Source organism: Nomascus leucogenys, chromosome 17 (genome assembly GCF_006542625.1).
Source record: "Nomascus leucogenys isolate Asia chromosome 17, Asia_NLE_v1, whole genome shotgun sequence".
Taxonomy (NCBI): Eukaryota; Metazoa; Chordata; class Mammalia; order Primates; family Hylobatidae; genus Nomascus; species Nomascus leucogenys.
Genome location: NC_044397.1, coordinates 32,819,017 through 32,846,132, shown reverse-complemented (window position 1 = coordinate 32,846,132; position 27,116 = coordinate 32,819,017). Strand labels below are relative to the sequence as shown.

The following is a 27,116-nucleotide window of genomic DNA, read 5'->3' as shown; positions in this document are numbered from 1 at the left end:
CTATTTTTAAATTCTTTCAAAAACAAAAAAGAGGCTGGGCGTGGTGGTTCATGCCTGTAATCCCAACACTTCGGGAGGCAGAGGCAAGCGGATCACCTGAGGTCAGGAGTTCTAGACCAGCCTGTCCAACATGGTGAAATCATGTCTCTACTAAAAATATAAAAATTAGCCAGGCGTGGTGGCGTGCACCTGTAGTCCCAGCTACTGGGGTGGCTGAGGCAGGAGAAAACCTGGGAGGTGGAGGTTGCAGTGAGCCAAGATCCCGAGATCATGCCATTGCACTCCAGTCTGGGCAACAGAGCGAGACTCCATCTCAAAAAGATAAACAGAAAAACAAAGAATAAGCAGTCAGCCGGGCGCGGTGGCTCACACCTGTAATCCCAGCACTTTGGGAGGCCGAGGCAGGCGGATCATGAGGTCAGGAGATTGAGACAAGCCTGGCCAACATGGCGAAATCCCATCTCTACTAAAAATACACAAACTAGCTGGGTGTGGTGGCAGGTGCCTGTAATCCCAGCTACTCGGGAGGCTGAGGCAGGAGAATTGCTTGAACCCGGGAGGTGGAGGTTGCAGTGAGCCAAGATTGTGCCACTGCACTCCAGCCTGGGCGACACAGTGAGACTCCATCTCAAAAAAAAAAAAAAAGAAAAAGAATAAATAGTCACAGTAGAAGTCTCCCAGGTTTCACATGACTCTGATGTCCCCTGGGCTGGGAGCCTGAACGCTGGCCCTCGTCCTCCTGCCGCAGGTTACCTCCAGCCGCTGCCATGCCCAACTCAGTGCTGTGGGCGGTGGACCTCTTCGGGAGAGTGTACACGCTGTCCACAGCAGGCCAGTACTGGGAGTTGTGCAAGGACTCCCAGCTGGAGTTCAAGCGTGTCAGCGCCACCACGCAGTGCTGCTGGGGCATTGCCTGTGACAACCAGGTCTATGTGTACGTGTGTGCCAGTGATGTCCCCATCCGCCGCCGAGAGGAGGCCTACGAGAATCAGGTAGCGACCCTCATGGTTGGAGTTGCCGAGCGGGTCAGTTTGCTGGGTTATTGGTTAAAATGATGAACCACAGAAGGGAAATAGAGGCCCCAGATTCCCCACCAGTTCCTGCCTTCATTTCCTTCCTTGTACTTAAAATCTGAGTTGCTGCCAGGCGTGGTGACTCACGCCTGCAATCCCAGCACTTTGGAAGGCTGTGGCGGGCAGATCGCTTGAGCTCAGGAGTTTGAGACCAGCCTGGGCATCATGGTGAATCTCTGCCTCTACAAAAAAAAATACAAGAATTAGCAGGGTGTGGTGGTGCGCACCTTTAGTCCCAGCTACTCAGGAGGCTGAGGCAGGAGGATCACTTGAGCCGGGGAGGTCAAGGCTGCAGTGAGCCATAATTGTGCCCTGCACTCCAGCCTGGGCAACAGAGCAAGACCCTGTCCCCCTGTACCCCGCCCCCCCACAAAAAAATCCAAGTTGCATAGTATCCAGGGTCTTTGAGGCTGAAGCCACTGTTGTGTCCTTACCAAAGCAGTCTGGCCAGGTCCCCACGAGGGCAGGCTCCAGTGGTTTCTGGGAGCCCAGGACAAGGTGTGCCCTCCACCGCCTGCCGTGCTCACAGCGCCGTGGCTGGCAGGAGGGTTCTTTGCCCTTTGGGGCTGCGCTGATGTACTTGCTGGCTCATGATGAAGTGGCGTGGGGGTCCCCAGTTGCTGGGTCCCACACAGGCCCTCTGCTCACTTCCTATTCTGGAGATCAATGAGGGGGTCAGCTGGGCAGGGTCAGCTGGTCCTGGAGATGCCTGGCCCGCCTGGGTTCCCGCCCAGCAGGCTTGGGTCCAAGGCCGCCTCTGTGTCCCTGGCCCTCAGCGCTGGAATCCTGTGGGCGGCTTCTGTGAGAAGCTCCTGCTGAGTGACCGCTGGGCGTGGAGTGACGTGAGTGGGCTCCAGCACCGGCCACTGGACGGGGTGGCACTGCCCTCACCGCACTGGGAGTGGGAGTCTGACTGGTACGTGGATGAGAATTTTGGAGGCGAACCCACTGAGAAAGGGGTAGGTGAACTCCGGACCCTCCATGGCTGCCCTGTGGGGAGGGGGTGCCTGGGGCCCCGCCTGTCCCTGCTTCTGTCCCCTGCACCCTGTGGTGCCTGAGCTCAGGTGTTTCAGGCCGCACCCTCCCTCCCCACCTTCCCCAGCTCTTCAAATGCCTTCCCCGCAGAGCCTGAGAGCCCCTTCCTTGGTGTTTCAGGGGTGGACGTACGCCATCGACTTTCCTGCCACCTACACGAAAGACAAGAAGTGGAATTCTTGTGTGCGGCGCCGGAAGTGGATCCGGTACAGAAGATACAAGTCCCGGGACATCTGGGCCAAGGTCTCTGTTCCTGAATGTGGCTTGGGGGCAGGATAGGGCCAGGACAGACTGTCACATGCAGCCTCCTCTCCACCTTCCCCACCTGTGTGCACCAGGGAACGCCACGCCCACCTCGGGACCTGGCCTTTGAGCTGTTTCCTGTCCCAGGAACACCATGGCACTGCGTGTCCCTTCACTTGGGAGATAGTCACACAGGGAGCCAGGCCAGGCCCAGGACAGCACAGAACTTGCCCTGACCCTGGTGTCCAAGCTGCTGTGTCCCAGACCGAGCCTTCATCTGGCACTTTGTCCTCCCCCTCAGCCAAGGGAGGCACCTCTGGCTCTAGCGTTGCTCCGTGACCGAGAGGAACCTCCCAGCTTAGGGAGCACAGCCCTGGACCCAGGTCTTGGCGTGGCCTCCAATGAGCGGAGGCCTCCCTGGGATGTCCAAGGCTGTCAGGTGGGGCTGCCCCTGGGACTGGGAGAAGCCAGGAGACCAGGGAGCTGGCCCTATTTTTTTTTCTTTTTAGAGACAGGGTCTCGCTCTGTTGCACTCTGTTGAGTGCAGTGGTGCAGTCACAGCTCACTGCAGCCTTGAACTCCTGAGCTCAAGCAATCCTCCCACCTCAGCCTTCCTGGTAGCTAGGACTACAGGCATGCACCACCATGCCCCGTTAATTTTTAAATTTTTTGTAGAGGCTGGGTGTGGGGGCTCATGCCTGTAATCCTAGCACTTGAGAAGCCAAGGCAGTTGGATCACTTGAGGCCGGGAGTTTGAGACCAGCCTGGCCAACATGATGAAACCCCTTCTTTACTGAAAATACAAAAATTAGCTGGGCAGGGGCCCCCACAGTCCTGATGCTGCCTTCCCTGTGAATTAAGGCAGCTGCAGGCTGGGCTGGAGAATGGACGTCTGGATGGCAGGCGGGCGGGAGGTGGGTGCACGACCAGGTGCCCACTGGGCGCTGACTGCTACCGCTTCTCACTTCCTGGCTTCAGATCCCCTCGAAGGATGACCCCAAGGAGCTGCCCGACCCCTTCAACGATCTCTCTGTAGGGGGTTGGGAGATCACTGAGGAGCCCGTGGGCCGCCTGTCAGTGTGGGCTGTGTCTCTGCAGGGCAAGGTAAGGCCAACCCCTCTCCCTGCCCTGGGTCTTGCTCCTCCCAGGAGCCCTGGCCCCCCAACCCCATACCTGTTCCTGGCCTTTCTCTCCTCCGAGCCCCCAGCGTGCTGATCAGTGCCCAGCCTCAGCTCAGGCACATCAATGCGGCCTCCTCAAGACAGATTCTGAGCTCCCTGCCGGCTCCCTGCTGGTGCCTCCCACAGTCTTCAGGAATAGTGTGGGGGTGGGTGTGTGGGTGACAGAAGGTGTGCCAGTGGACGGATGGGTGGTGTGTGGGCAGAAGGATGGATAGGTGGGTGTGTGGATGGGTGAGTGAGTGGGTGGGTGGGTGTATGGGTAGATAGATAGGTGGGTATATGTGTGGATGAATGGAAGGTGTGTGCAGATGGACAGATGGGTGGGTGTGCGGGTGGATAGATGGGTGGATGTATGGATGGGTGGATGGATGGGTGTGTGGGTGGATGTGTGGATGGATGGGTGGATGGATGGGTGTGTGGGTGGATGTGTGGATGGATGGATGGGTGGATGGATGGGTGTGTGGGTGGATGTGTGGATGGATGGGTGGGTGGGTGTGTGGATGGATGGGTGGATGGGTGTGTGGGTGGGTGGGCGAGTGGGTGAGTGGGTATACAGGTAGATGGATAGGTGGGTATATGTGTGGATGAATGGAAGGTATGTGCAGATGGACAGATGGGTGGTGTGCGGATGGATGGATGGATGGGTGGATGGATGGATGGGTGGGTGGGTGTGTGGATGGATGGATGGGTGTGTGAGTGGGTGTATGGATAGATGGATAGGTGGGTATATGTTGGATGGATGGAAGGTGTGTGCAGGTGGACAGATGGGTGGGTGTGCAGATGGATGGATGGATGGGTGGATGGATGGATGGGTGGATGGGTGGGTGGGTAGGTGGGTAGTGGATCTGTGGCTGTTTAGAGAGAGGCAATCCTGTCTCAGGGAGTTTGTGAACTAAGCAGAGGAATCGAAGCATCCCCTGAGGGCAGCAGAGGCCCCGAGGGTCCTGAGCTCAGGGCGCTGACACTGGAGTCACGGCTTTCAGTTGCACAGCAGGATTCTTCAGTCGCTCTCGCCACGCACTGACCACAGCTCCCCAGTGGGCTTAGCAGTTATCCGAAGTTGCGGGTTGGCCTGGGCATAGGCAAACACAGTTGCTTCCTCAGCCCTGCTGAAGTGCGGTGGCGAGGGGCCGGGCAGAGCGAGGGCCTGGCCCAGGACTGAGGCCCCAGCGGGGGGCCATGCCCATCTGGATGCAAAGAGAGAGAGGGGAGAACAGGGGCCGCAGAGCAGCGTTTGTGTCCCGGAATGTCGGCTGTGAGCTGGTGCTGCCTGCACCACACCTGTGGTCCATGAGAGGTGGCACCAGGACCTGGGCTTCTGTAGAAGCTGGGGAGACAGATGGCCCTGAAGCCACCTGCTAGCTGAAGGGAGGCTCCTAGGCCTGGTCCTGCAGGGCCCGCTGCAGGGGGATAGTGGCAGGATTGGGAGGCTAGGGTCCCCAGTCTGAAGACAGCCCTATGGGGAGGGTCCCTTGCCCTTTCTGGATCACGAAGTGACATGTAGTCTCCTCCGGGTAAAATGAGCCAAACAGTTCGGACGCTCTGAGCACGTTGCTCCCAGTCTTAACCATTCAGTGAAGGAAAAAAGAACTGACATCTTAGATAGTTTTATGAATGGGAGTTGGACCCTCCCTTGGAGCCGGGTGTCATGAGAATGCATGGCCACAAGGGGGCATGGGACATACGGGCTGGCCAGAGTGGCTGGAGACCCACGTGGCTGAGACTGGAATCAGGTGGTGGGTGGGTGTCCATGATTGGGCGGGGTTGGGGGCATCACCCCAAACAGATGAATGGAACAAGTGTATCCCCCAGGACCGCCAGAATCCAGGGTTTGCATTTTTTGGCCAGGGTAGGGGGCAGGGAGTGAGATCTGGACGGTCAGGGGACATGGGTCCTACCCCCACCACACCAAGACCCCCGTGCTTGGCTGGTGTGAATGAGTTGATGCAGGTGCTATGTCCCTGTCTTGCCTCCCAGGTGTGGTACAGAGAGGACGTCAGCCACTCCAACCCCGAAGGGTCCTCCTGGTCCCTGCTGGACACCCCCGGGGAGGTGGTTCAGATCAGCTGTGGGCCCCACGACCTCCTGTGGGCCACACTCTGGGAGGGGCAGGCCCTGGTCCGGGAAGGAATCAACAGGAACAATCCCAAAGGTGGGCAGCCCGGCCCCCCCACCCACATACCCTGTACTGGGGAGAAGGGTGAGGGTCACTCGCTCCCCAGCTGTCCGGGCTGATGGGGGCCACTGGGGGTTTCTTGGGGGCCCGGTAGGAAGTTCCTGGTCCATCGTGGAGTCTCCTGGATCTGAAAACGGGGTCATGCATGTCTCGGTGGGAGTCAGCGTGGTCTGGGCTGTCACCAAGGACTGGAAGGTAAGATGGGGATGAGGCTGGGGGATCACTTGAGCCCAGGAGTTGGAGACTGCAGTGAGCTGTGATCGCACCACTGGACTCCAGCCTGGGTGACAGAGCAAGACCCTGTCTCAAATTTAAAAAAAAGGAAAACCCAGGCCAGGTGCAGTGGCTCACGTCTGTAATCCCAGCACTTTGGGAGGCCTAGGTGGGCAGATTGCCTGAGGTCAGGAGTTCGAGACCAGCCTGGCCAACGTGGTGAAACCTTGTTTCTACTAAAAATATAAAAAATTAGCTGGGCGTGGTGGCGAGCACCTATAATCCTAGCTACTTGGGAGGCAGGAGAATCGCTTGAACCTGGGAGACGGAGGTGGCAGTGAGCCAAGATTGCACTACAGCACTCCAGCCTGGGCAACGAGAAAGACTCCGTCTCAAAAAAGAAAAAAGAAAAACCCATTAGAACAAATCTGGCACCAGACAAGCACTATGCATTGTTTGTTGCTGAAATTGTTGCCAATCTCCAGGATGTTTGGTGCCATAAAATCCTCCTCCACCCACACACTGGTACCCAAATGCAGCAACTGCGAGTATCACCTGATAGGCTGCAACATTTCAAAGAATCAGAAGCGAATTTCCTGAAGCCCTCAGTTAACCAAGCACCTCCCCATCCTCTAGTCACTGCTTGTCTTTTGCATCTTATCAGCGGCAAGTCCAATAAAACCAGCCGATTTCCGATTACTCACAGGGTTTTTCTTTTTTTTTTTTTTGAGATGGAGTCTTGCTCTGTCGCCCAGGCTGGAGTGCAGTGATGTGATCTCAGCTCACTGCAAGCTCCGCCTCCCGGGTTCGCGCCATTCTCCTGCCTCAGCCTCCCGAGTAGCTGGGACTACAGGCACCTGCCACCACACCCGGCTAATTTTTTGTATTTTTAGTAGAGATGGGGTATCACCATGTTAGCCAGGATGGTTTCAATCTCCTGACCTCATGATCCGCCCACCTCGGCCTCCCAAAGTGCTGGGATTACAGGCGTGAGCCTCCGCGCCTGGCCACTCATGGGGTTTTTCTAACTGCTTGTCAAGGGGGTTTCCCTGGCCCTGCGGATGGACGGCCCACACTTCTGCGTCTGTATCTCCAGTGCTGAAGCTCTCAGAGTCTGAGGCCACTCCCAGCCTACAAAACTACAGACCAGACTGTCCCCCACATTGGGTCCTGGTCACCCCACTTCCCAGAGACCACAACTTCCAAGCCCCTCTTACAGCAATGTGTCACTTTCTTTGGATTAAATGGGCAACATTGGATTTCTTTTTTTTATTTTTTAATTTGAGACAGAGTCTCGTTCTGTCACCCAGGCTGGAATGCCGTGGTGCAATCTCAGCTTACTGTAACCTCCGCCTCCTGGATTCAAGCGATTCTCCTGCCATGGCCTCCCAAGTAGCTGGGGTTCCAAGCATGTACCACCACACCTGACTAGTATTTGTAGTATTTTTTAGTAGAGGCAGGGTTTCACCATGTTGTTCAGGCTGGTCTCCAACTCCTGACCTCAGGTGGTCCACCCGCCTCAGCCTCCCAAAGTGCTGGGATTACAGACATGAGCCACCGTGTCTGGCAGCATCTCGGGAATTCTAATAGCACAAGGTCTCCAGTAGGTCTGAGACTAGCGGGGCCTCCCAGGCCACCATGGGGAATGTATAAGAACAGCCCAGATGGAATGCCGGGTGCCGGGGTGGAGCATGACCAGCTGCTGAATCACAGAGCCACAGGTAGTCTGGGAAAATCTAGTGGGAGTGTGTGTATTTTTACACGTTGACATGAAAATACTTCACTTTAATTATTTCTTGAAGTACTAAGAGTAGACCTAAAATAAGGGTCTTGTTTGTTCTAATCATGAACTTTTTAAAAACTAGTTTTCCTAAATGACAGTATTAAGGCTGTTGTCTTTCACAGGGACCAACTCAATTCAAATAAACTAGCTTTTTCCAAGCGTTAGGCTGGAGAATGGGCAGGAAGCTGCCAGGACACATGTGGCTGAGGCCAGGAGACCCTCAGCCCTCGTGGGACAGTGCCAGGCACAGGAGATGCGGCCGGGGTGTGGGAAGAGGGATATGGATCATGGATAAGGGCTTCCTCGCTAAATGATATGCTACTGCTCATTTGTGACGTGAACCAAAGGATCAAATTATTCACTTGTTCCCCCTGAGGCTTAAACGAATGAACCGTCTGTTTCAGTGGCCCTCCAGGAAGGCATGTTTATTTCTGACTCCCCCAGGTGTGGTTCCGAAGAGGTGTCAACTCTCACAATCCCTGCGGCACCAGCTGGATTGAGATGGTTGGTGAGATGACGATGGTGAACGTGGGAATGAACGACCAGGTATGCATGTGGGTCCACAGCCCCTAAACAGCAGGGGTCTCAGAATGGGGGCTCCTGATGCCACACAATAGCCCGGTGGCCCCTTCCCACTGTAGGAGCTCATGATGGCGGTACAGCGGGGGTCCTGGCACCTCTGCACACTCTCAGCCCGCGAGGGTTCCCAGGGGGCTGGTTCTGCCAGGGTCCCGGGGCCCTCGCTTATCCCTAGGTCAATTTCCTAAGGCCTCAGAGCCATGAGCACGGATCTGGCCTGGCAGGTGGCAGGAAGGGGTTCCTGGAGACTGGAAGGTTTCCTTGAGAAATGTTTAGGTGAAATCAGGTGCGATGGTCACCAAGTGAAGGAAGAAGCTCACCCCCTAATGTGGACTCCAAGGACACAGCTTCTCTTTGTTTTTTTTGTTTTTTTTTTAAAAAGATATTTATTCAGCGTCACGATCAGACTATTACATTTAGCAATCAACAGCATGCGTGCAAAAAAGAAAATCTACGTTAAAACCCTTTGTTGGAATGCTTTACACTTTCCACAGAACAGAAACTAAAATAACCTGTTATACAGTTAGTCACAAATACAGTCCTCGAGTTTTTTGCCCATACACATGAGTATTTGGCTAAAACATGTCTTCTTTGTAGCAGCTGGGCCCTGCCACCATTGTGCTTGGCTGAGTTCACAAATCTGTTGTAACCTGTAGCTTCCCTGTCACTTCTCTGGCTCTCCTCTCCTGCTAAGCTTTGTTTCCTAATTAAAATATTCTGCCACTGCCATAGCTACTGCTGCTGCTGGAACCACCATAGCCACCTTGGTTTCGTGGTTTTGCAAAATATTGGCCTCCACCGCCATAAGGGCCAGAGCTTCTGCCTCCAAAATTTCCTCCCTTCGTGGGTCCAAAATTCGAAGACTGATTGTTGTAATTGCCAAAATCGTTGTAGCTTCCACCACCTCCAAAATTGCTTCCATCATTACCAAATCCATTATAGCCATCCCCACTGCCACCATATCCACCGCCACCACGGCTGCCACCAAAGCCACCATAACCACTGAAGTTTCCTCCACGACCAAAGTTGTCATTCCCACCAAAACCACCGCCACAACCACCACCAAAGTTTCCAGAACCACTTCGACCTCTTTGGCTGGATGAAGCCCTAGCCATCCCTTGCTTTGACAGGGCTTTCCTAACTTCACAGTTGTGGCCATTCACAGTATGGTATTTCTGAATGACATTCTTATCCACGGAGTCATGGTCGTCAAAGGTTACAAAGGCAAAGCCCCTTTTCTTGCCACTGCCTCGGTCATGATTTCAATCACTTCAATTTTTCCATACTGTTCAAAATAATCTCTTAGGTGAGGTTCTTCAGTGTCTTCTTTAATGCCACCAACAAATATCTTTTTTACAGTTAAGTGGGCACCTGGTCTTTGAGAATCTTCTCTCGAGACAGCTCTCTTTGGTTCCACAACTCTTCCATCCACCTTGTGTGGCCTTGCATTCATAGCTGCAGCCACCTCCTCCACAGTGGCATATGTGACAAACCCAAAGACCCTGGAGTGCTTGGTGTTTTGAGCCATTGCTCACAATGGCTCCTCAGGCCCTCATCGGTTGTTTCAGAGCTCAGCCCTCCAATGAAGAGTTTCCTCAGCTGTTCGGGCTCTTTAGGAGACTCTGACTTAGACATGATGGCAGGATAAAGAAAGACTTTAATGATGCTTCTTCGGCAGCGTCCACGGGCAGAAAAAGTTGTTTTGGTTTTTTAAGACAGAATCTCGCTCTATCGCCCAGGCTGGAGTGCAGTGGCACGATCACAGCTCAGTGCAACCTCCGCCTCCTGGGTTCAAGTGTTTCTTCTGCCTCAGCCTCACAAGTAACTGGGATTACAAGTGTGCACCACCACATCTGTCTAATTGTTGTATTTTTTGGTAGAGACAGGGTTTCACCATGCTGGCCAGGCTAGTCTCAAACTCCCGACCTCAAGTGATCCGCCTGCCTCGGCCTCCCAAAGGGCTGGGATTACAGGCATGAACCACCATGCCCAATCAGTGCAGCCTCTCTTAAGAATCATCTGCACAGTTTTACAGTGTGGCCTTCTCATAGATAATGAGGATTGGGGACTTTTAAGACTCAAAGGGTGGGCTGGGCACAGTGGCTCACGCCTGTAATCTCAGAACTTTGGGAGGCCAAGGTGGGTAGATCACCTGAGGTCAGGAGTTCAAGACCAGCCTGACCAACATGGTGAAACCCCATCTCTACTAAAAATACAAAAATTAGCCAGGTGTGGTGGCAGGTGCCTGCAGTCCTGGCTACTCGGGAGGCTGAGGCAGGAGAATCGCTTGAACTCAGGAGGTGGAGGTTGCAGTGAGCCAAGATTGCTCCGCTGCACTCCAGCCTGAACAACAGAGCGAGACTCTGTCTCCAAAAAAAAAAAAAAAAAACTCAAAGGGTTCAGCCCCTTGCTGTCAAGGACAGCCCCCCATTCCATTGCACTGAGCAAGAGATTCTTTCTGAGGTGCCAGGCTTCCCTCTGCTGCCACGCCCTCCTCCCACCCACCCCGGTGGCACAGCACCCAGAGGCTGGGGGGAGACAGGCACCTGCTAATGCACAGGGGTGCTAAGCCTGAGGCAGCTCAGCTGAGCCTGAGCCGAGCCTGCCAGGGCCAAGGGACAGAGATGCCACAGCCTACCTAGCCAGGCCACCTGAGCCCTTTAGCAAACCTTACTTCTTGCCCAAGGGCAGAGAGTAGGATGCCTACCCATGGAAAGTGAGGTCAGAATCAGGGAGGTTACTTTGCATCTTAAAAAAAAAAACACCACGGCCAGGTGTGGTGGCTCACACTTGTAAATCCCAGCACTTTAGGAGGCTAAGGTGGGAGGATCAGTTGAGCCCAGGAGTTTGAGACCAGCCTGGGCAATATAGTGAGACCCCATCTTTACAAAAATTTAAAAATTAGCCAAGTGTGGTGGTGTGCACCTGTAGTCCCATCTACTCAGGAGGCCAAGGCAGGAGGATTGCTTGAGCCCAGGAGGTCGAGGCTGCAATGAGCCATGATTGCACCACCACACTCCAGCCTGGGTGACAGACTGAGATCCTATCTCTAAAAAAAACCAAAAACATTCCGGGCACAGTGGCTCATGCCTATAATCCCAGCACTTTGGGAGGCCGAAGTGGGTGGATCGCCTGAGATCAGGAGTTTGAGACCAGCCTGGCCAACACAGTGAAACCTCGTGTCTACTAAAAATACAAAAATTAGCTGGGCGTGATAGCACATGACTGTAATCCCAGCCACTCTGGAGGCTGAGGCAGGAGAATCGGTTGAAGCTGGGAGGCAGAGGTTGCAGTGAGATCACGCCACTGCACTCCAGCCTGGGCGACAGAGCAAGACTCCATCTCCAAAACAAAACAAAATAAAACTTAGCCGGGTGTGGTGATGGGAGCCTGTAATCCCAGCTACTGGGGAGGCTGAGGCAGGAGAATCACTTGAGCCCTGGAGGCAGAGGTTTCAGTGAGCCAAGATTGCACCATTGCACTCCAGCCTGGGCAACAGAGCAAGACTCTGTCTCAACAACAAAAACAAAGACAACAAAACCAGGACCACCTCTGGGTTCACTGGGGGCATCTGCTTCCCACCAGAGGGCACACGCAAGACAGGGAGGCAGGTGAACCTCGTTTCCTAACACAGCGTCCCCCAGCCCCGCCTCTTCCCGGGGACCTTGTCACCTTGAAACCCTGGGTCTGCCTGAGGTCAGGGAGACGGGACCAGGTTGCAGCTTCTCCTGAGCCCCTTTCCAGTGTTTGACCTCTGTGCCCACCACACAGCCCCAGCATGGACCTTCCCAGCCCACACACACCTGCACATGGAGGACCCTGTCTGCATTTTGCACCATTGCAAGCTCAGGGGGAGCGGGAGGAGCCCCCGGGCCTGCGCCCAGCTTCCTCAGAACACAGCCTCTCTCTTCCAGGTGTGGGGCATTGGCTGTGAGGACCGAGCCGTGTACTTCCGGCAGGGTGTCACCCCCAGTGAGCTCAGCGGGAAGACCTGGAAGGCCATTGTCGCGGCCCGAGAGTGTGACCGGTCATACTCTGGCAGCTCGTCTAGTCTCCTCAGGTGACTGGGGGTGGCAGGGCGCACAGGAGTCAGGCTGGGATGGGCTGTCTGAGCCTAGATGGTCATGTCCAGAAAAGGCTGCCACCTGCCCTACTGGGTCCCGGGACTTGTCCCAGGCAGGAGAAAATGGGTCTCTACTCACAAGAGCCACAAGAGCCGAAGCCCTCCTGCCTCGGTCCCACAGAGAGGAGGTCCTGGGGGCAGCCCAGGGTGGCCGCTGGAGGTGTGTGACACTCTGGGCTGCTGATGGCAGCACCTGGGAGCAGGGTAAGGCTGGGCCATCATGATGGAGGTGAGGCTTGACCCTGAGCTAGGTTGTCCCATTGGGTCCAAAGGCTGAAGATCTGGGGCAGAAACAGTTTCTCTGGGGTAGAAGTAAAGGCCCCTCTGTCCAGGGGAAACAAGGACAAGACAGAGGGTCTCTGCTTAGCCTGCAGCAGTGGTCTCAGACTCAGACATTGGGGTCTCCTGGAGGGTTTGTTAAGACTTTGATCTCCGGGTCTCACCCTGAGTTTCTGTTTGAGACTTGGTATTTCTCACCAGCCCCCAGGTGATGCTGCTGCAGTTTTGGGGCTGCACCTGATGGTCCATGGGTCTAAAGAGCGTGGACAAGCCCCAGCTCTGCCCACCGGCCGTGAGAGCACAGGCAGGCGACTCAGTGGATAAGCTGGGGACAGCTCAGCTCTGCAGCAGGCATGTCCACATCATAGGCGTGGATGGAGATGGCACTCAGGGCCCAGGCTCTGCAACCGTCCACATTGTTCCCACCTGTAGCTGTGACCCTCCCTAGCCCCTGGTCCACACTCCTCTATGCCCTGAGGCTGATGGTTGCCACCCTGCTGTGCTGTCAGCCCAGAGGGCCAGGGAGGACGGCCAGGGCAGGCGTTTGCTCATGTGTCACCTGAGGGTTTAGTCTGCTCAGATTGTTGTTTTTTGTTTTTTTTTTTGGTTTTTTTTTGAGACAGTCTCACTCTGTCATCCAGGCTGGAGTGCAGTGGCGTGATCATGGCTCACTGCAGCCTCAAACTCCTGGGCCCAAGTGATCCTCCCACCTCAGCCTTCCAAGTAGCTGGGATTACAGGTATTCACCACCACACCTGGCTAATTCTTGTATTTTTAGTAGAGACAGGATTTCCCCATGTTGCCTAGGCTGGTCTTGAACTCCTAACCCCAAGTGACCCTCCCACCTCTGTCTCCCAAAGTGCTGGGATTACAGGTGTGAGCTACCACACCCGGCCAGCTGGTAGTTCTTTTTTTTTTTTTTTTTTTAGACGGAGTCTCGCTCTGTCGCCCAGGCTGGAGTGCCGTGGCGCGATCTTGGCTCACTGTAAGCTCCGCCTCCCGGGTTCACACCATCCTCCTGCCTCAGCCTCTCGAGTAGCTGGGACTACAGGCACCCGCCACCACACCCGGCTAATTTTTTGTATTTTTAGTAGAGATGGGGTTTCACCATGTTAGCCAGGATGGTCTCGATCTCCTGATCTTGTGATCCTCCCGCCTTGGCCTCCCAAACTGCTGAGATTACAGGCGTGAGCCACCACGCCTGGCCCCAGCTGTTAGTTCTTAAACTGGAAAGCACATTAGAATCAGCTGAGAAGCTTCAAAAACTACAGATGCCAAATCTTTATAACTTTGAGGTTAGCGATGGCTTCTTAGATATGACACCAAAAGCATAGGCAATGAGGAAATACAGATAAATTGGACATCATCAGAATTAAAAACTTTTGTGAATCAAAAGGACATTATCAAGAGAGTGAAAAGTCAGTGGAAGAAAGGCAAGGCTGGGTGCGGTAGCTCACACCTGCAATCCCAGCACTTCGGGAGGCCAAAGTGGGAGGATCGCTTGAGCCCAGGAGTTCAAGGTCAGCCTGGACAACATAGTGAGACCCCATCTCTACAAGAATTAAAAAAAAATTATCTGGGTGCAGTGGCATGGGCCTGTAGTCCTAGCTACTTACGAGGCAGAGGTGGGAGGATCACATGAGCCCAGGAGGTCGAGGCTGCAGTGAGCTATGATCACGTCACTACACTCCAGCCTGGGCAACAGAGAAAGACTGTCTCAAAAAAAAAAAGACAATAACAAATGCTAGTGAGAACATGGAGAAATTGGAACCGTCATACACTGCTGGTAGGAATGTGAAATGGTACAGCCACTGTGGAGAACAATTTAGCAATTCCTCAAGACATGAAACCCAGAACTGCCCTGTAAGCCAGCACATCCACTGCTGGGTGTATACCCAAGAGGCTTGAAAACACGTTTTAGTCCATTTTGTGTTGCTATAAGGGAATCCTGAAGCTGGTCTTTTATAAAGAAAAGAGGTTTATGGTCGGGCGCGGTGGCTCACGCCTGTAATCCCAGCACTTTGGGAGTCTGAGGCCAGCGGATCACTTGAGGTCAGGAGTTCAAGACCAGCCTGGCCAACAAGGTGAAACCCCGTCTCTACTAAAAACACAAATATTAGCCAGGCGTGGTGGTGCATGCCTGTAATCTCTCAGCTACTCGGGAGGCAGAGGCAGGAGAATCGCTTGAACCTGGGAGGCAGAGGTTGCAGTGAGCCAAGATTGTGCCGCTGCACCCCAGCCTGGGTGACAGTGAGACTCCGTCTCAAAAAAAAAAAAAGAAATAGTAATTCTAGATCTTCACTCTCAGATATGTCGATGTGATTGGTCTGCAGGGTGGCCCAGGTTTCAGCTCCCTGGAAGCAGGTGCTGATGTATACCTTGCACAGAGGAAGAGACAGGAGTTCAGAGAGGTTCTGGCTTGCCCAAGGTTCCACAGGCAGTCATGGTGGAGCACCCTGGAGCCAGGCCTGCCTGACAGCGCCTGTTCCCCTGCAAGGGAGTGATGGGTCTGGCCTGATTTGTCCCCAGTGCCGGCTGCTTCTTCGGTGACGAGGTGAGGGGTAGTGGCGAGTCTGCCCCCAGTGACACCGATGCTTCCTCGGAAGTCGAGAGACCGGGGCCTGGCCAGCCTCTCCCTGCAGAGCCTCTAGACGATTTCAAGAATGCCGCGGGGAACTCAGCCTCAGGCCCAGGGGCTGGCAGGACCGCAGAAGATACCGTGGAGGATGCCTGCCCAGCCGAGGGCAGCAGGGAGGCCAGACCCAACACACACCCCGGCCCGGCCCCCACCCCTGCTGAGCTGCCCTGGACCAATATTGACCTCAAGGAGCCCAAGAAAGTGCCCAGCCACTCGGCCGCTGGCTTCCCCGAGACCACCAGCCTCTCCTCGCTGGGGCTCCTCCCGCTGGGCTTGGAGGAGCCTTATGGGGTGGATGACCACCCGCTGTGGGCCTGGGTGTCAGGAGGCGGCTGCGTGGTGGAGGCATGTGCCATGCCCAGGTGGTTCACTGTCCAGGCGGGTAAGGGCTCCTGCAGGACCTGGGGGCATCCACATGGCCAGGTGCCCTGGGGGTGTGGGGTGTGGGAGGAGGCCGGGGTGGGGGGGCTTGGGCAGGCCTGCTGTCCTCCCTGGACGCCTCACTGTGCTCAGCAGCCCTGAGCCAGACATTGCACTCCTCTGTGGCCTCTGGAGACCAGCCCGAGGCTGTCAGGACCTGGAAGCACAGTGGCCAGTGCCCCTTCCCCTGTCTGCAGCCCCTCCGCTGTGCTAGTGGCAGTGGCCGCTTTCCAGGCTGAATTACTGGGGGAGAGCAACTTGTCCATCAGGGTGAAGGGTGGAAGGAGGCTTAACAGAGAGCATAGCTTTTGAGCTAGAAAGGGCTGATTTGGTGGAGGGGAGCACCGTGGCTTCCTGCCCAGCTGTGGGCAGGACGGTGCCCCGGCCCTGAGGCTCTGTCTGCCCCACAGGCCTGTCCTCCTCAGTACACATGCTGTCCCTGTCCATCACGCCGGCCCAGACCGCTGCCTGGAGGAAGCAGATCTTCCAGCAGCTCACGGAAAGGACCAAGCGGGAGCTGGAGAACTTCAGACACTACGAGCAGGCCGTGGAGCAGGTGGGCGCCCCGGTGGCTGCGCACGCATTTTTTTTTTTTTTCCAGCAATCATTCATTGAGCGCCTGCTGTGTACCAGCTCTGAGAGAAACAGATGGATGCCTGCATCCCCCGGTCTCCCGCCCAGATGCAGGCATAGAGAAATGAGCTCAGGCTTTCTTCATCCATCCTGAAGACTTTGGTTTGGGCCCCACTGTGTTCCGGACTCATTGGAGGCCCTGGGGACCCAGAGACGGCAGCAACCTCAGAGGGTGGTGGGTGGGGAGGGGAGGGTGGCCAGGGAGGGGAACCACGTCATCCTCTCCCTGCTGGAGGGAACCCCGGGCGCCCAGGGGTGTAGCGTGTGATTGCAAGGAGTTAGCACAGAGGGCAGCCAGAGACCCCACCCCTGGGCCGACCCTGCTTCTGCCCCACTCTCCTGTGGCAGAGCCCGGCCCTCAGAGGCTCACAGTCAAGTGTGGGGGTGACAGGGAAGTCACACAGAGCATGTGACCCGCCTCATTCCAAAGGCCCCTGGACACGAGTAGGCTGTGGTTTGGGTTCTAGCTCTGCTGCTGGCTCACTCTGTGACACCAAGCCAGGCACGGAACCTCCCGAGCCTGTCTCCCCATGCAGAAGGCGGGGTGGCAGTGCCCACTCTCTGGCTGTTTGAGAGAGAGGAGATTGTACGGAACAGCCCTGGCTCAGCCTGCACCTATCGGGTGTCCGGCAGCGTCACTGTTATCATTAGCGTAGGGGGAGCTGGGCTGACAGCCGGGAGTGCTGGGTGGGCCCTACCCCAGCCCTGCCTCCTCCTCTGGGCACCCCCAGCCCCGCCCTCCTCCCCTGGCACCCCGGGCCTGCCTGTGATGGTGTCCACTGCCCCGGCCTGCGCAGTCGGTGTGGGTGAAGACCGGGGCGCTGCAGTGGTGGTGCGACTGGAAGCCCCACAAGTGGGTGGACGTGCGCGTGGCCCTGGAGCAGTTCACGGGGCACGACGGCGCCCGGGACAGCATCCTCTTCATCTACTACGTGGTCCACGAGGAGAAGAAGGTGCCCGCGGGTCCCACAGGAGATGGGGCCAGGGAGGGAACACAGGGCTGGGGTGCCAGGGGAGGGATACAGAAATGGGGGTGCCTGGGGAGGGGGTACAGAAATGGGGGTGCCCCAGGAGAGGGAGTACAGAAATGGGGGTGCCCAGGGGAGGGGTACAGAAATGGGGGTGCCCAGGGGAGGGGTACAGAAATGAAGGTGCCCGGGGGAGGGGTACAGAGATGGGGGTACCAGGAGAGGGAGTACAGAAGTGGGGGTGCCCAGGGGAGGGGGTACAGAAATGAAGTACCAAGGGAGGGGGCAGGGCTGGGGGTACCCATGGGAGGGGGCAGGGCTGGGGGCGCCAGGAGAGAGGGTGTCCGAGGGCCAGGGTCCCAGGGTGAAGCACAGTGGGGGTCGCCCTCCAGAGGCCTCCTGCCCTGGCTGATAGCCCTGCCGGGTGCCTGCTCTGTGAACAGTACATCCACATATTCCTGAATGAGGTGGTGGCGCTGGTCCCAGTGCTGAACGAGACCAAGCACTCCTTTGCCCTGTACACCCCCGAGCGGACACGGCAGAGGTGGCCGGTGCGTCTGGCTGCCACCACCGAGCAGGACATGAATGACTGGGTGAGTGGGCAGTGGTCCCCTCGGGCCGGGGGGAGGGACAGCCATGGTGGGGCAGCCTGGCCTGGCCTGCTCAGCAGTGACCGGCGTTGTGCCACGCCAGCTCGCCCTGCTCAGCCTGTCCTGCTGCGAGAGCCGGAAGGTGCAGGGCCGCCCGTCCCCGCAGGCCATCTGGTCCATCACTTGCAAGGGGGACATCTTCGTGAGCGAGCCCAGCCCGGACCTGGAGGCCCACGAGCACCCCCTGCCCTGCGACCAGATGTGAGTGGGCCACACTCTGGGTGGGGTCTGGGGCCTGGCCTCACCCCGAGCTCGTGGTTACAGAAGGGGGTTCCAGAGGACTGGAGTCCACGCAGGGTCAAGCTTCTCGCTGACCGGCCAGAGGCACGGCCACTGGTTCCCAGGCCCCCAAGTCCCCCTGGGCCTGTCCAAAGACCCCAAGAGGGGGAACCAGAAGCCCCACTGGGCCCAGGGTGGGTCAGTGCCGCCCAGCAGCCTCTGAGCATCGGGAGGAACGTGGAGTGTGGGTGAGGGGCACAATCCTCCACCCCAGGGGGCTTCCAGGCCATAGCAAAGCAGCCACATCTCTCCACCTGCCCAGGGCACAGACCGGGCGCTCAGCCGCCTTCAGCTCCAGCTGAGCCCCTGCTGAGTGGGTGGCCCGGGGCCTGGGGGCAGAGAGGAGAGAACCACTGTGGGAGGAAAGTTTGGGGGCGTGGTCAAGGCAGAGTTGGTGGGGTTCAAAGCCCAGCAGGAGTGGGTGGAGAGAGGACTTGACGTTTGGCACTGGTAAGTGCCGGTGGAGACCGGACCTGGGGGACCCGGGGTAGCCAGGCTGGAGTGGGGTGAGGGCAGGGCTGGGCGCACAAGCCTAGGAGGCATTGTTCTGTTGGGGACATTGAGAGACACAAGGCGGGGCTAGGCAGGTTGGCTCACGCCTGCAATCTCATCACTCTGGGAGGCTGAGGTAGGAGGATCACTTGAGGTCAGAAGTTCAAGACCAGCCTGGGCAACATAGCCAGACACGTCTCTACAAAAAAAAAAAAAAAGAAACCAAAAAATTTAAAAAATTAGCAAGGCATGGTGTCATGCACTTGTAGTTCCAGCTACCGGGAGGGCTGAGGTGGGAAGATCACTTGAGCCCAGGAGTTCAAGGCTGCAGTGAGGTGTGATCACACCCACACCACGGCACTCCAGCCTGGGCAACACAGGGAGACCCTGTCTGAGAAAAAAAAAAAAAAAGCCACAAAGAGGGAATGAAGTTCCCTGGGGGCGATCTGAGCTGAGTCCTGAGGAGGAGGGCCCGGCAGGGGACATGGGGGCTATGATTCTGTCCCCTGTGGGACAGAGGCTGCCCCGGGGGTGTTCCCAAGCTGACGAGGTCCTGGGCTTCATTACCCATGGGCACGGGGGCTGGCCCGAAGCCCTGGCTGCAGGAGGGGAGAGCAGTATCCTGCCAGAGGATTCAGACCACCTCTGGTGACAGTGACAGTGGCAGGGCCTCGGCTGCAGGAGGCTGTGACCTGCACCGGCGGCAGCCTGCACTCTGCCCACCCAGGAGGCCATGCTGTGCTGGCGCCGCCTCCCGCCGACACCCTGGAAGCCCAAGGGCTGTGCTGTCACTCATGCAGAGGATTAGACGTCATGGCCGGCTCTGCTCTGTGACATTCAAGCCTGGCTGCACCTGCCACTGTGGCCAGCCCGTTCCCCCAGGTCCCAGACCCCAAGGGGCCCTGTGAAACACGCCGCTGGCCTCATCCCCCTCCATGTCACCATGGGGCTGAAGTGAGTGGGTTCCAGAAGACTCCCAGCCCGTGGAGACGGTCTGACCTGCACAGCCCCAGTGCCAAGACCCTGCGCCTCTCTTGGGCTGAGTCTCTTTAGCGTTGATTAATATGAATGCGGAGGTCAGGCAGGGTCGATGGTCTGTGCTTGGAGACTGAGGGCTGGGAAAATCCCAGAACCATGGGAGGGCACGGAACAAAAGGGCGGCCAGGCAGGGTTGGAAGGTGGGGCCTGAGGGGTTTGCACCTGCCCTCTCCCATCCTTCCAGGTTCTGGCAGCAGATGGGAGGCCACCTGCGGATGGTGGAGGCCAACAGCCGGGGCGTGGTGTGGGGCATCGGCTATGACCACACGGCCTGGGTGTACACAGGTGGCTATGGAGGCGGCTGCTTCCAAGGTGAGGGCAGCCCGGGGCCCCCCCGGAGCCTTCCTGGGCATTCTTTCCTCTAGTCCCCGTCTGGGTTCCCTGCCCAAGGCCAGGGCCACTGTCCCAGTGTTCACACTCGGCTAACAGCTGGCTGACAGGTGACCTTCACCACTGCCAGCCTCCACCGAGGATGGTCCCTGCCAGTACCCACTTCGAGCTGACGGCCTTGAAGGTTCCAGAGAGGCAGCGGCCAGGGTCCACTGGCATGTCCGGCCCCTCATTTTCAGGGCGTTAGGTATGTTCTTCCTTCAGGGTAGGCACTCGCTGAACTTCTGTGGCCTCCCAATTTCTAGGAGCCAGGGTCCCTCTGTTCCTACTGGAAAACGAAGGCAGAAACAGACACCGAAACGGGGCGTTTCAGGCCACAGCTCACATGCCCCATGGGGGAGCAGCTAACCCCAGAGAACTGTGGTCCCCCGACACCCCAGGAATGCATATCTGAGCAGGCTTTCCAGCTTCCCTGTGTGTGAGGCAGAAGTGACCTCTGTCTTCATTTTACAAGTGAGGAAGCCAGGGCTCACAGAGGTTACGTTGATGGTCCCAGGTGCCTTTGGTAACACAGAGTGAGCTGGGTGGGCCTCATGCCTCCCTGGTGCTAAGTAGGAGGGCAAGGTGGGAAGAGGTGCTGGAGGGGTGTGGATGGGAGTTTTAATGCACAGCAGGCTGTGCTCATTGAGGTTGCGCAATCCCAGAATAATCACAGTCCCAGAGGAGAAAACCCAAGCCAGGCCGACCCCCATGAGATAAGCTCAACAGGACTGTTTGCCCCTCACTGCTGACCTGGCTCCAGCCCGCCCTCCCCGTCTCTCTGGGAATCTGTGCTTCAGATGGAAGGCCAGAGTCCCAAGCAGAGCATATGTGGCCTCGGTCCCAGCAGCCACCTCTCCCCACAGGCCTGGCCAGCAGCACCAGTAACATCTACACGCAGTCAGACGTGAAGTGTGTTCACATCTATGAGAACCAGCGCTGGAACCCCGTCACAGGCTACACCAGCAGGTAAGTGGCACAGGTGCCCGGCCAGGATGCTGCCTGGCACAGGCCTTAGTCCTGGCAAAAACAGGACAGCAACATCCACCGTAGCATGGAGTCCGGTAGAGCCTGGTGTCAGGCCCCCAGCAGGAAACTAACCAGATCTTATCACTCACTGAGATTTCTTTTTCCTTGAATCTTTTTTTTTTTTTTTTTTTTTTTTTTTAATACAGAGTCTTGCTTTGTCACCCAGGCTGGAGTGCAGTGGCATGATCTCAGCTCACTGCAACCTCCGCCTCCTGGGTTCAAGCAATTCTCCTGCCTCAGCCTCCCAAATAGTTGGGATTACAGGCGCCTGGCACCACGCCCAGCTAATTTTTTATATCGTTAGTAGAGACGGGGTTTCACCATGTTGGCCAGACTGGTCTTGAACTCTTGACCTCAAGTGATCTGCCCACCTTAGCCTCCCAAAGTGCTGGGATTACAGGCATGAGCCACAACGCCCAGCCGAAAGTCTCTAACTGTATTGACAAAGTTTCTACCTCCAAGAAATGTATGTAATTCCTTCTTAATAAGATTCTGTTCTGATTCAAGCACCAGAGATAGAAGAAAGAAAGGTTTTGTACTTTTGTTTTCTTTTTTTTTTTTTTTTTTTTTTGAGACTGAGTCTTACTCTGTCACCCAGGCTGGAGTGCAGTGGTGTGATCATGGCTCACTGCAACCTCTGCCTCCCAGGTTCAAGCGATTCTCCTGCCTCAGCCTAACAAGTAGCTGGGATTACAGGCACGCGCCACCACGACTGGCTAATTTCCGTTTTTTTTTTTTTTTTGAGACGGAGTCTTTCTCTGTCCCCCAGGCTGGAGTGCGGTGGCGCGATCTCGGCTCACCGCAACCTCCACCTCCTGGGTTCACGCCATTCTCCTGCCTCAGCCTCCCGAGTAGCTGGGACCACAGGCGCCCACCAACACGCCCGGCTAATTTTTTTGTATTTTTTAGTAGAGACGGGGTTTCACCGTGTTAGCCAGGATGGTCTCGATCTCCTGACCTCGTGATCCACCTGCCTCGGCCTCCCAAAGTGCTGGGATTACAGGCTTGAGCCACCGCGCCCGGCATAATTTCCGTATTTTTAGTAGAGACGGGGTTTCACCGTGTTGGTCCGGCTGGTCTCGAACTCCTGACCTCATGATCCACCCGCCTCGGCCTCCCAAAGTGCTGGGATTATAGGTGTGAGCCACCACTCCTGACCTGTAGTTTTCTATACTGGAGCTTTGACATCTTTTATTAGACGGTATTTCATATTTTTGGACACTATTATAAGTGGCATATTCAAAGTTTTAAATTTTTTTTTTAAATTTTGAGGCTGTCTAAAGAAATGCAGTTGATTTCCTCTCCTGCTTTTCTTTGGTTTTGTTTTGTTTTGTTTTGTTTTTTGAGACACACTCTCACTCTGTCGCCCAGGCTGGAGTGCAGTGGCGCAATCTTGGCTCACTGCAGCCTCTGCCTACCAGGTTCAAGCGATTCTCCTACCTCAGCCTCCCGAGTAGCTGGGATTACAGGCACGCACCACCATACCTGGCTGATTTTTGTATTTTAGTAGAGACAGGATTTCACCATGTTGGTCAGGCTGGTCTCCAACTCCCGAAGCCCGCCTCAGCCTCCCGAAGTGTTGAGATTACAGGCATCGTCAGGCGTGAGCCACCACGCCTGGCCTCCACTTTTGCCTTTTCCAAACTGACGAAATAAACACTTAGTAATAGAAACAACAAACTCTCTGACGACTCTAATCTCACCAGCCAAAGACAGCAACTGCGATTGGCATGTGGGGTGTGGCCTTCCAGCCATCTGTGTGTCCGTGTTGGGGGCAGACAAGGCCAGGCACAGGGAGGTGGCTCCATGGCCTCACTGTTCCGTACCCAGAGTGGACCCAGTGTATCTGACTTTACTCAGCCTTGGACCTCTCGACCATATGTGACCTTTTCGGCGTCCTATGGAACCATTTAAAGGATGTCCCTGTGTGTAAATATTTGTGTATCTGTGTGTTTACCCCAGTAAATCAGGGGATTTGAGATTTTCTAAGGCGGTTGGCACACATCGCCAAAATATTTCCATCCTGAAAACCTCCGCCTCAGCTGTGGGCAGTGTCCACACAGCCTGGCAGCACACTTGGATCTCCACCCCCTCCTCACGTCCTCCTCAGTTCCGACAGAGGACAGGGCAGGGCAGGGCAGGGCTGCGCACCCACATCTGTCTCAGAAAGGCCTGAAAGGGCCACAGCTGGTCATCACAAATGCATGCCCCAGCTGCGTTCTCCAGGCATCTCAGCCTTAGCCGCCCCCAAAACCGCCCTGTGTGCTGCTTCCTGCCACTCGAGTGTCCTGTGGTGGCACTAACAAAGTACCACAGACCACATGGTTTGAACAAGAGAAATGTGGCCACATGTGGGGACTCACGCCTGTAATCCCAGTGCTTTGCGAGGCGAGATCAGCCTGGGCAACAAAGCAAGACTCCATCTCTACAGGACATTTAAAAATAAATTAGCCAGGTGTGGTGGCATGTGTCTGTAGTCCCAGCTACTCAGGAGGCTGAGTTGGGAGGATCACTTGAGCCCAGGAATTCGAGGCTGCAGTGAGCTATGATCATACCCCTGCACTCCAGCCTGGGTGACAGAGCGACAGCCTGTCTCTGAAAAGAAAGAAAGAGAGAGAGAGAGAGAGAGAAAGAGGGAGAGAAAGAGAGAAAGTCTTCTCCCCTCTATGCATATCTCTGTGTCCAAATCCCCCCGCCCCCGCCGCCTTTTTTTTTTGAGACGAAGTCTTGCTCTGTCGCCAGGCTGGAGTGCAGTGGTGCGGTGGCACAATCTCAGCTCACTGCAACCTCCGCCTCCCAGGTTCAAGCGATTCCCCTGCCTCAGCTTCCTGAGTAGCTGGGACTACAGGCATCCGCCACCACACCCGGCTAATTTTTTGTATTTTAGTAGAGATGGGGTTTTACCATGTTGGCCAGGATGGTCTTGAACTCCTGACCTCAGGTGATCTGCCCACGTCGGCCTCCCAAACTGCTGGGATTACAGGCATCAGCCACTGTGCCCAGCAGGCTGTCACCTCTTAGGAGTGCGAGTGCCTGGAGGTGGCTGGCTCTGAGACTGGAGCTCGGTGCTTCCCTGTGGGGTGTTATGGGGGTGCCTTGAGTGAGCCGGTTGGTTCCCCAGTCTCCCTCGTCACCTGCCCTGTCGTCCTGCCACAGGGGTCTGCCCACGGACCGGTACATGTGGAGCGACGCCTCAGGGCTACAGGAGTGCACGAAGGCTGGCACGAAGCCCCCGTCCCTGCAGTGGGCCTGGGTGAGGCCCCGCTGCCCCCTGGGGGGTTGGGAATCCGCCCTCCCACCCCTCCTTGCCCCTCCTCGAGTGTTCTGACTGCCTTCTGGATTTGGGGGTTCCCATCCTCACTGACCCACTCCTCCCAGGTTTCCGACTGGTTCGTGGATTTCAGCGTTCCGGGGGGCACGGACCAGGAGGGGTGGCAGTATGCCAGCGACTTCCCTGCGTAAGCTTCTCCCTGCACAGGGCCTTCAGGCCAGGTCCTGAATGTCAGGGCCCTGGAGTGTGTGGCCTCCGGCCTCACTGCTCTTCCAGGCCAGACCCTGCCCCCTAGGCCTGGCCAAGGAGCAGACCCCTGGTGCCAGCCCTGCTACTGGAGGGGGAGGAGCCAGCGGAGTGGCCAGGAGGGGCCCAGGGGAGCACTCCCTGCACACGCGGCACCCCGACCTCCGTGCGTGGGACGGGTAGGAGCGCCATGGCTCCCCCACGCCACGTTCATCCCAGCTGTGCCAGGCACAGGCTCTGGGAGGGTCAGATGGTGGCACCCAGGGCACCAGACTGAGGGGCTTGAGGAGGGCGAGTGGCCTTGACAGCCTTAGCAGGTTCAGCTCCGGGGGGCTTTGAGCCAGGCCCTGAGTGTTGGGGGACCCAACACGAGATGTTAGGTGAAGGGGCAGTGTGAGCCCCTCGGAGAGATGCAGTTGCCGCCCCAAGGCCCTGGACCCTGGCGGCGCAGGTGCACGGCGTGGGCAGGTCCTTCACAGCACAGCACAGCCTGTTGGAAGATGGAGCCGGGACAGCCTGAGCTGGGGCCCAGAGCCAGGTGGCTTCTGAGCAGACCAGGACTGTCCCCTCGGCCACAGCCAGGCCTCCTGGACCACCCTCCGCCCAGCCTCGGGCCTCATCCTGACTGAGGGCTCTTGCTCCCCAACAGAGCTCTGACGGGGCCTGGGGAGGGGAGGGCTGAGTCCCCTTAGCCTGACCCCTGACAAGTGACTGCTCTGCTCCAGCCCCAGGGAGGCCCCCGACCCCCTTCCCCAGGGAGCCCCCAGCCCCTGGGAGGCCCCAACCCCCGGGAGGCCCTCCCTGCAGGTCCTTGGGGCTGCACTCAGCCCTGACCCCGCCGGGGCAGCCGAGAAGCGCCTCCTGAGAGCCGCGTGTGGTGACACCTCCTCCTCTGAACCCCATCCATGGCTTCCACTCAGTCCCCATGCCCTGTAACGGGTAGAACAAGAATGTTTACATGCACGGTCCCTTTCCAGAAACTTCCATGAAGTGGCCCTGATTTCATCTTCTTCCTCCTTGCAGCTCATACCATGGGTCCAAAACGATGAAGGATTTTGTGAGGAGGAGGTGCTGGGCCAGGTGAGGCAGGGCTGCAGGGTGACTGTCACGGTCAGGCTCCTGGAGGAGCCGCCCCTGAGGGAGCTCTGGTTCCCTGCACCGAGGGCCAGATCTCCTGGCCTCTGACCTCAGTCCCAAGGGAAGAAGCAGTGGGGAGTAGGGTGAAGAGGGGAGCCAAATCTAAGTAAATGTCAGCCCAGGAACTGCCCGCAGGCTCCCAGTGCTCTCTGGTTTCAGAATAGTTTGTTTTCATGAACAAATAAGAGAAATGTCACTGGCACACTCCGCCTGTGAGCTGGACAGAGAACGGGGCCTGGCTGGGGCTGGGGGTGGGGGTGGGGGCCTGGCTGGGCCGGGGTGGGGGTGGGGAGGAGGCCACCTCTGGGCCCCTGTTTGTACCCGCCCCAGGGTTGGCTGCTTTCCTCCTCCTGGCTCCAGGGGCAGAGGCCCTGGAGCCTGGCGGTCACCTTGGGGTCCCCGGGCTGTGTCCCCTCTCCACTGTACAGAAAATGCAAGCTGGTGACCAGCGGGCCCTGGCTGGAGGTGCCCCCCATTGCCCTCAGGGATGTGTCCATCATCCCGGAGAGCCCGGGTGCCGAGGGGAGTGGGCACAGCATTGCCCTCTGGGCCATCAGCGACAAGGGGGATGTGCTGTGCCGCCTGGGCGTGTCGGAGCTCAACCCTGCGGTGAGTGCCGGAGCCAGACAGATTCTTCCTGAAATGAGACCCTTGCTCTGGAGGCCGGCTGGGCTCGGACCCTGCTCAGGACAAGCCCCTAGGACCAGTGGACACTGCCTGTGGTCCAAGTGGGTCCCTGTGCCCTGGGGCAATTGGCCCAGGAATGAGGCCGGTGGGGCGGGGGTGACAGAAGTGGGCCCAGGGGACACCGCGGCTCTTTGGCACCCGGTCCTTGGTGGTCAGCACCCCGGTGAGGTGCACACGCCCACGGGGGCGCTTTCCCTGCTCGCAGGAGGATGAGCTGCACCCAGGATTTCAACAAGTACCGAGATCAAGCCGGGTGGGGCTGTATGACTCCTGGCTGTCCCCCAGCCACCCGTGCTGCCCACCCACTAGGCCCATTTCTGCTGGGCCTGGAGGTGGGGCCCTGGGGGTGGGGGCCCTGGTGACCTCAGCGCCCCTCCTTGCCGTCCCCAGGGCTCCTCCTGGCTGCACGTTGGCACCGACCAGCCCTTTGCCTCCATCTCCATTGGGGCCTGCTACCAGGTGTGGGCCGTGGCGAGGGACGGGTCCGCCTTCTACCGGGGCTCTGTGTACCCCTCTCAGCCAGCCGGTGAGTGCTGCGCCCCAGGAGCCCCTGCAGTGTTCACCTTCCATCCAA

At 57.1% G+C, this 27,116-nt stretch overlaps 1 protein-coding gene and 1 pseudogene across 6 annotated transcripts in view; one reads left to right on the top strand and one right to left on the bottom strand.

Annotated features, from left to right (window-relative positions):
• Positions 1-27,116, top strand: part of TECPR1 (tectonin beta-propeller repeat containing 1) — a 37,804-nt gene that overhangs the window by 5,593 nt on the left and 5,095 nt on the right. For 3 of the 5 annotated variants that reach the window (XM_030795560.1, XM_030795561.1, XM_030795559.1), the window contains 21 exons: positions 749-992; positions 1,850-2,032; positions 2,229-2,351; positions 3,330-3,455; positions 5,510-5,684; positions 5,803-5,903; positions 8,149-8,250; positions 12,198-12,343; positions 15,215-15,705; positions 16,154-16,299; positions 17,174-17,329; positions 17,788-17,937; positions 18,038-18,195; positions 19,988-20,115; positions 20,264-20,380; positions 21,039-21,141; positions 24,358-24,454; positions 24,580-24,659; positions 25,742-25,798; positions 26,284-26,464; positions 26,933-27,068. In XM_030795560.1, the coding sequence (XP_030651420.1) occupies positions 768-992; positions 1,850-2,032; positions 2,229-2,351; positions 3,330-3,455; positions 5,510-5,684; positions 5,803-5,903; positions 8,149-8,250; positions 12,198-12,343; positions 15,215-15,705; positions 16,154-16,299; positions 17,174-17,329; positions 17,788-17,937; positions 18,038-18,195; positions 19,988-20,115; positions 20,264-20,380; positions 21,039-21,141; positions 24,358-24,454; positions 24,580-24,659; positions 25,742-25,798; positions 26,284-26,464; positions 26,933-27,068 (3,181 nt within the window). In that variant the 5' untranslated portion in view covers positions 749-767. The remainder of the gene's footprint in view (positions 1-748; positions 993-1,849; positions 2,033-2,228; positions 2,352-3,329; positions 3,456-5,509; positions 5,685-5,802; positions 5,904-8,148; positions 8,251-12,197; positions 12,344-15,214; positions 15,706-16,153; positions 16,300-17,173; positions 17,330-17,787; positions 17,938-18,037; positions 18,196-19,987; positions 20,116-20,263; positions 20,381-21,038; positions 21,142-24,357; positions 24,455-24,579; positions 24,660-25,741; positions 25,799-26,283; positions 26,465-26,932; positions 27,069-27,116) is intronic. The other 2 variants (XM_030795563.1, XM_030795562.1) reach the window with 1 other exon arrangement.
• On the bottom strand, positions 8,660-9,988 carry LOC101176454 (annotated as a pseudogene). The gene has a single exon (XR_179609.3). The product of XR_179609.3 is annotated as a heterogeneous nuclear ribonucleoprotein A1-like (transcript).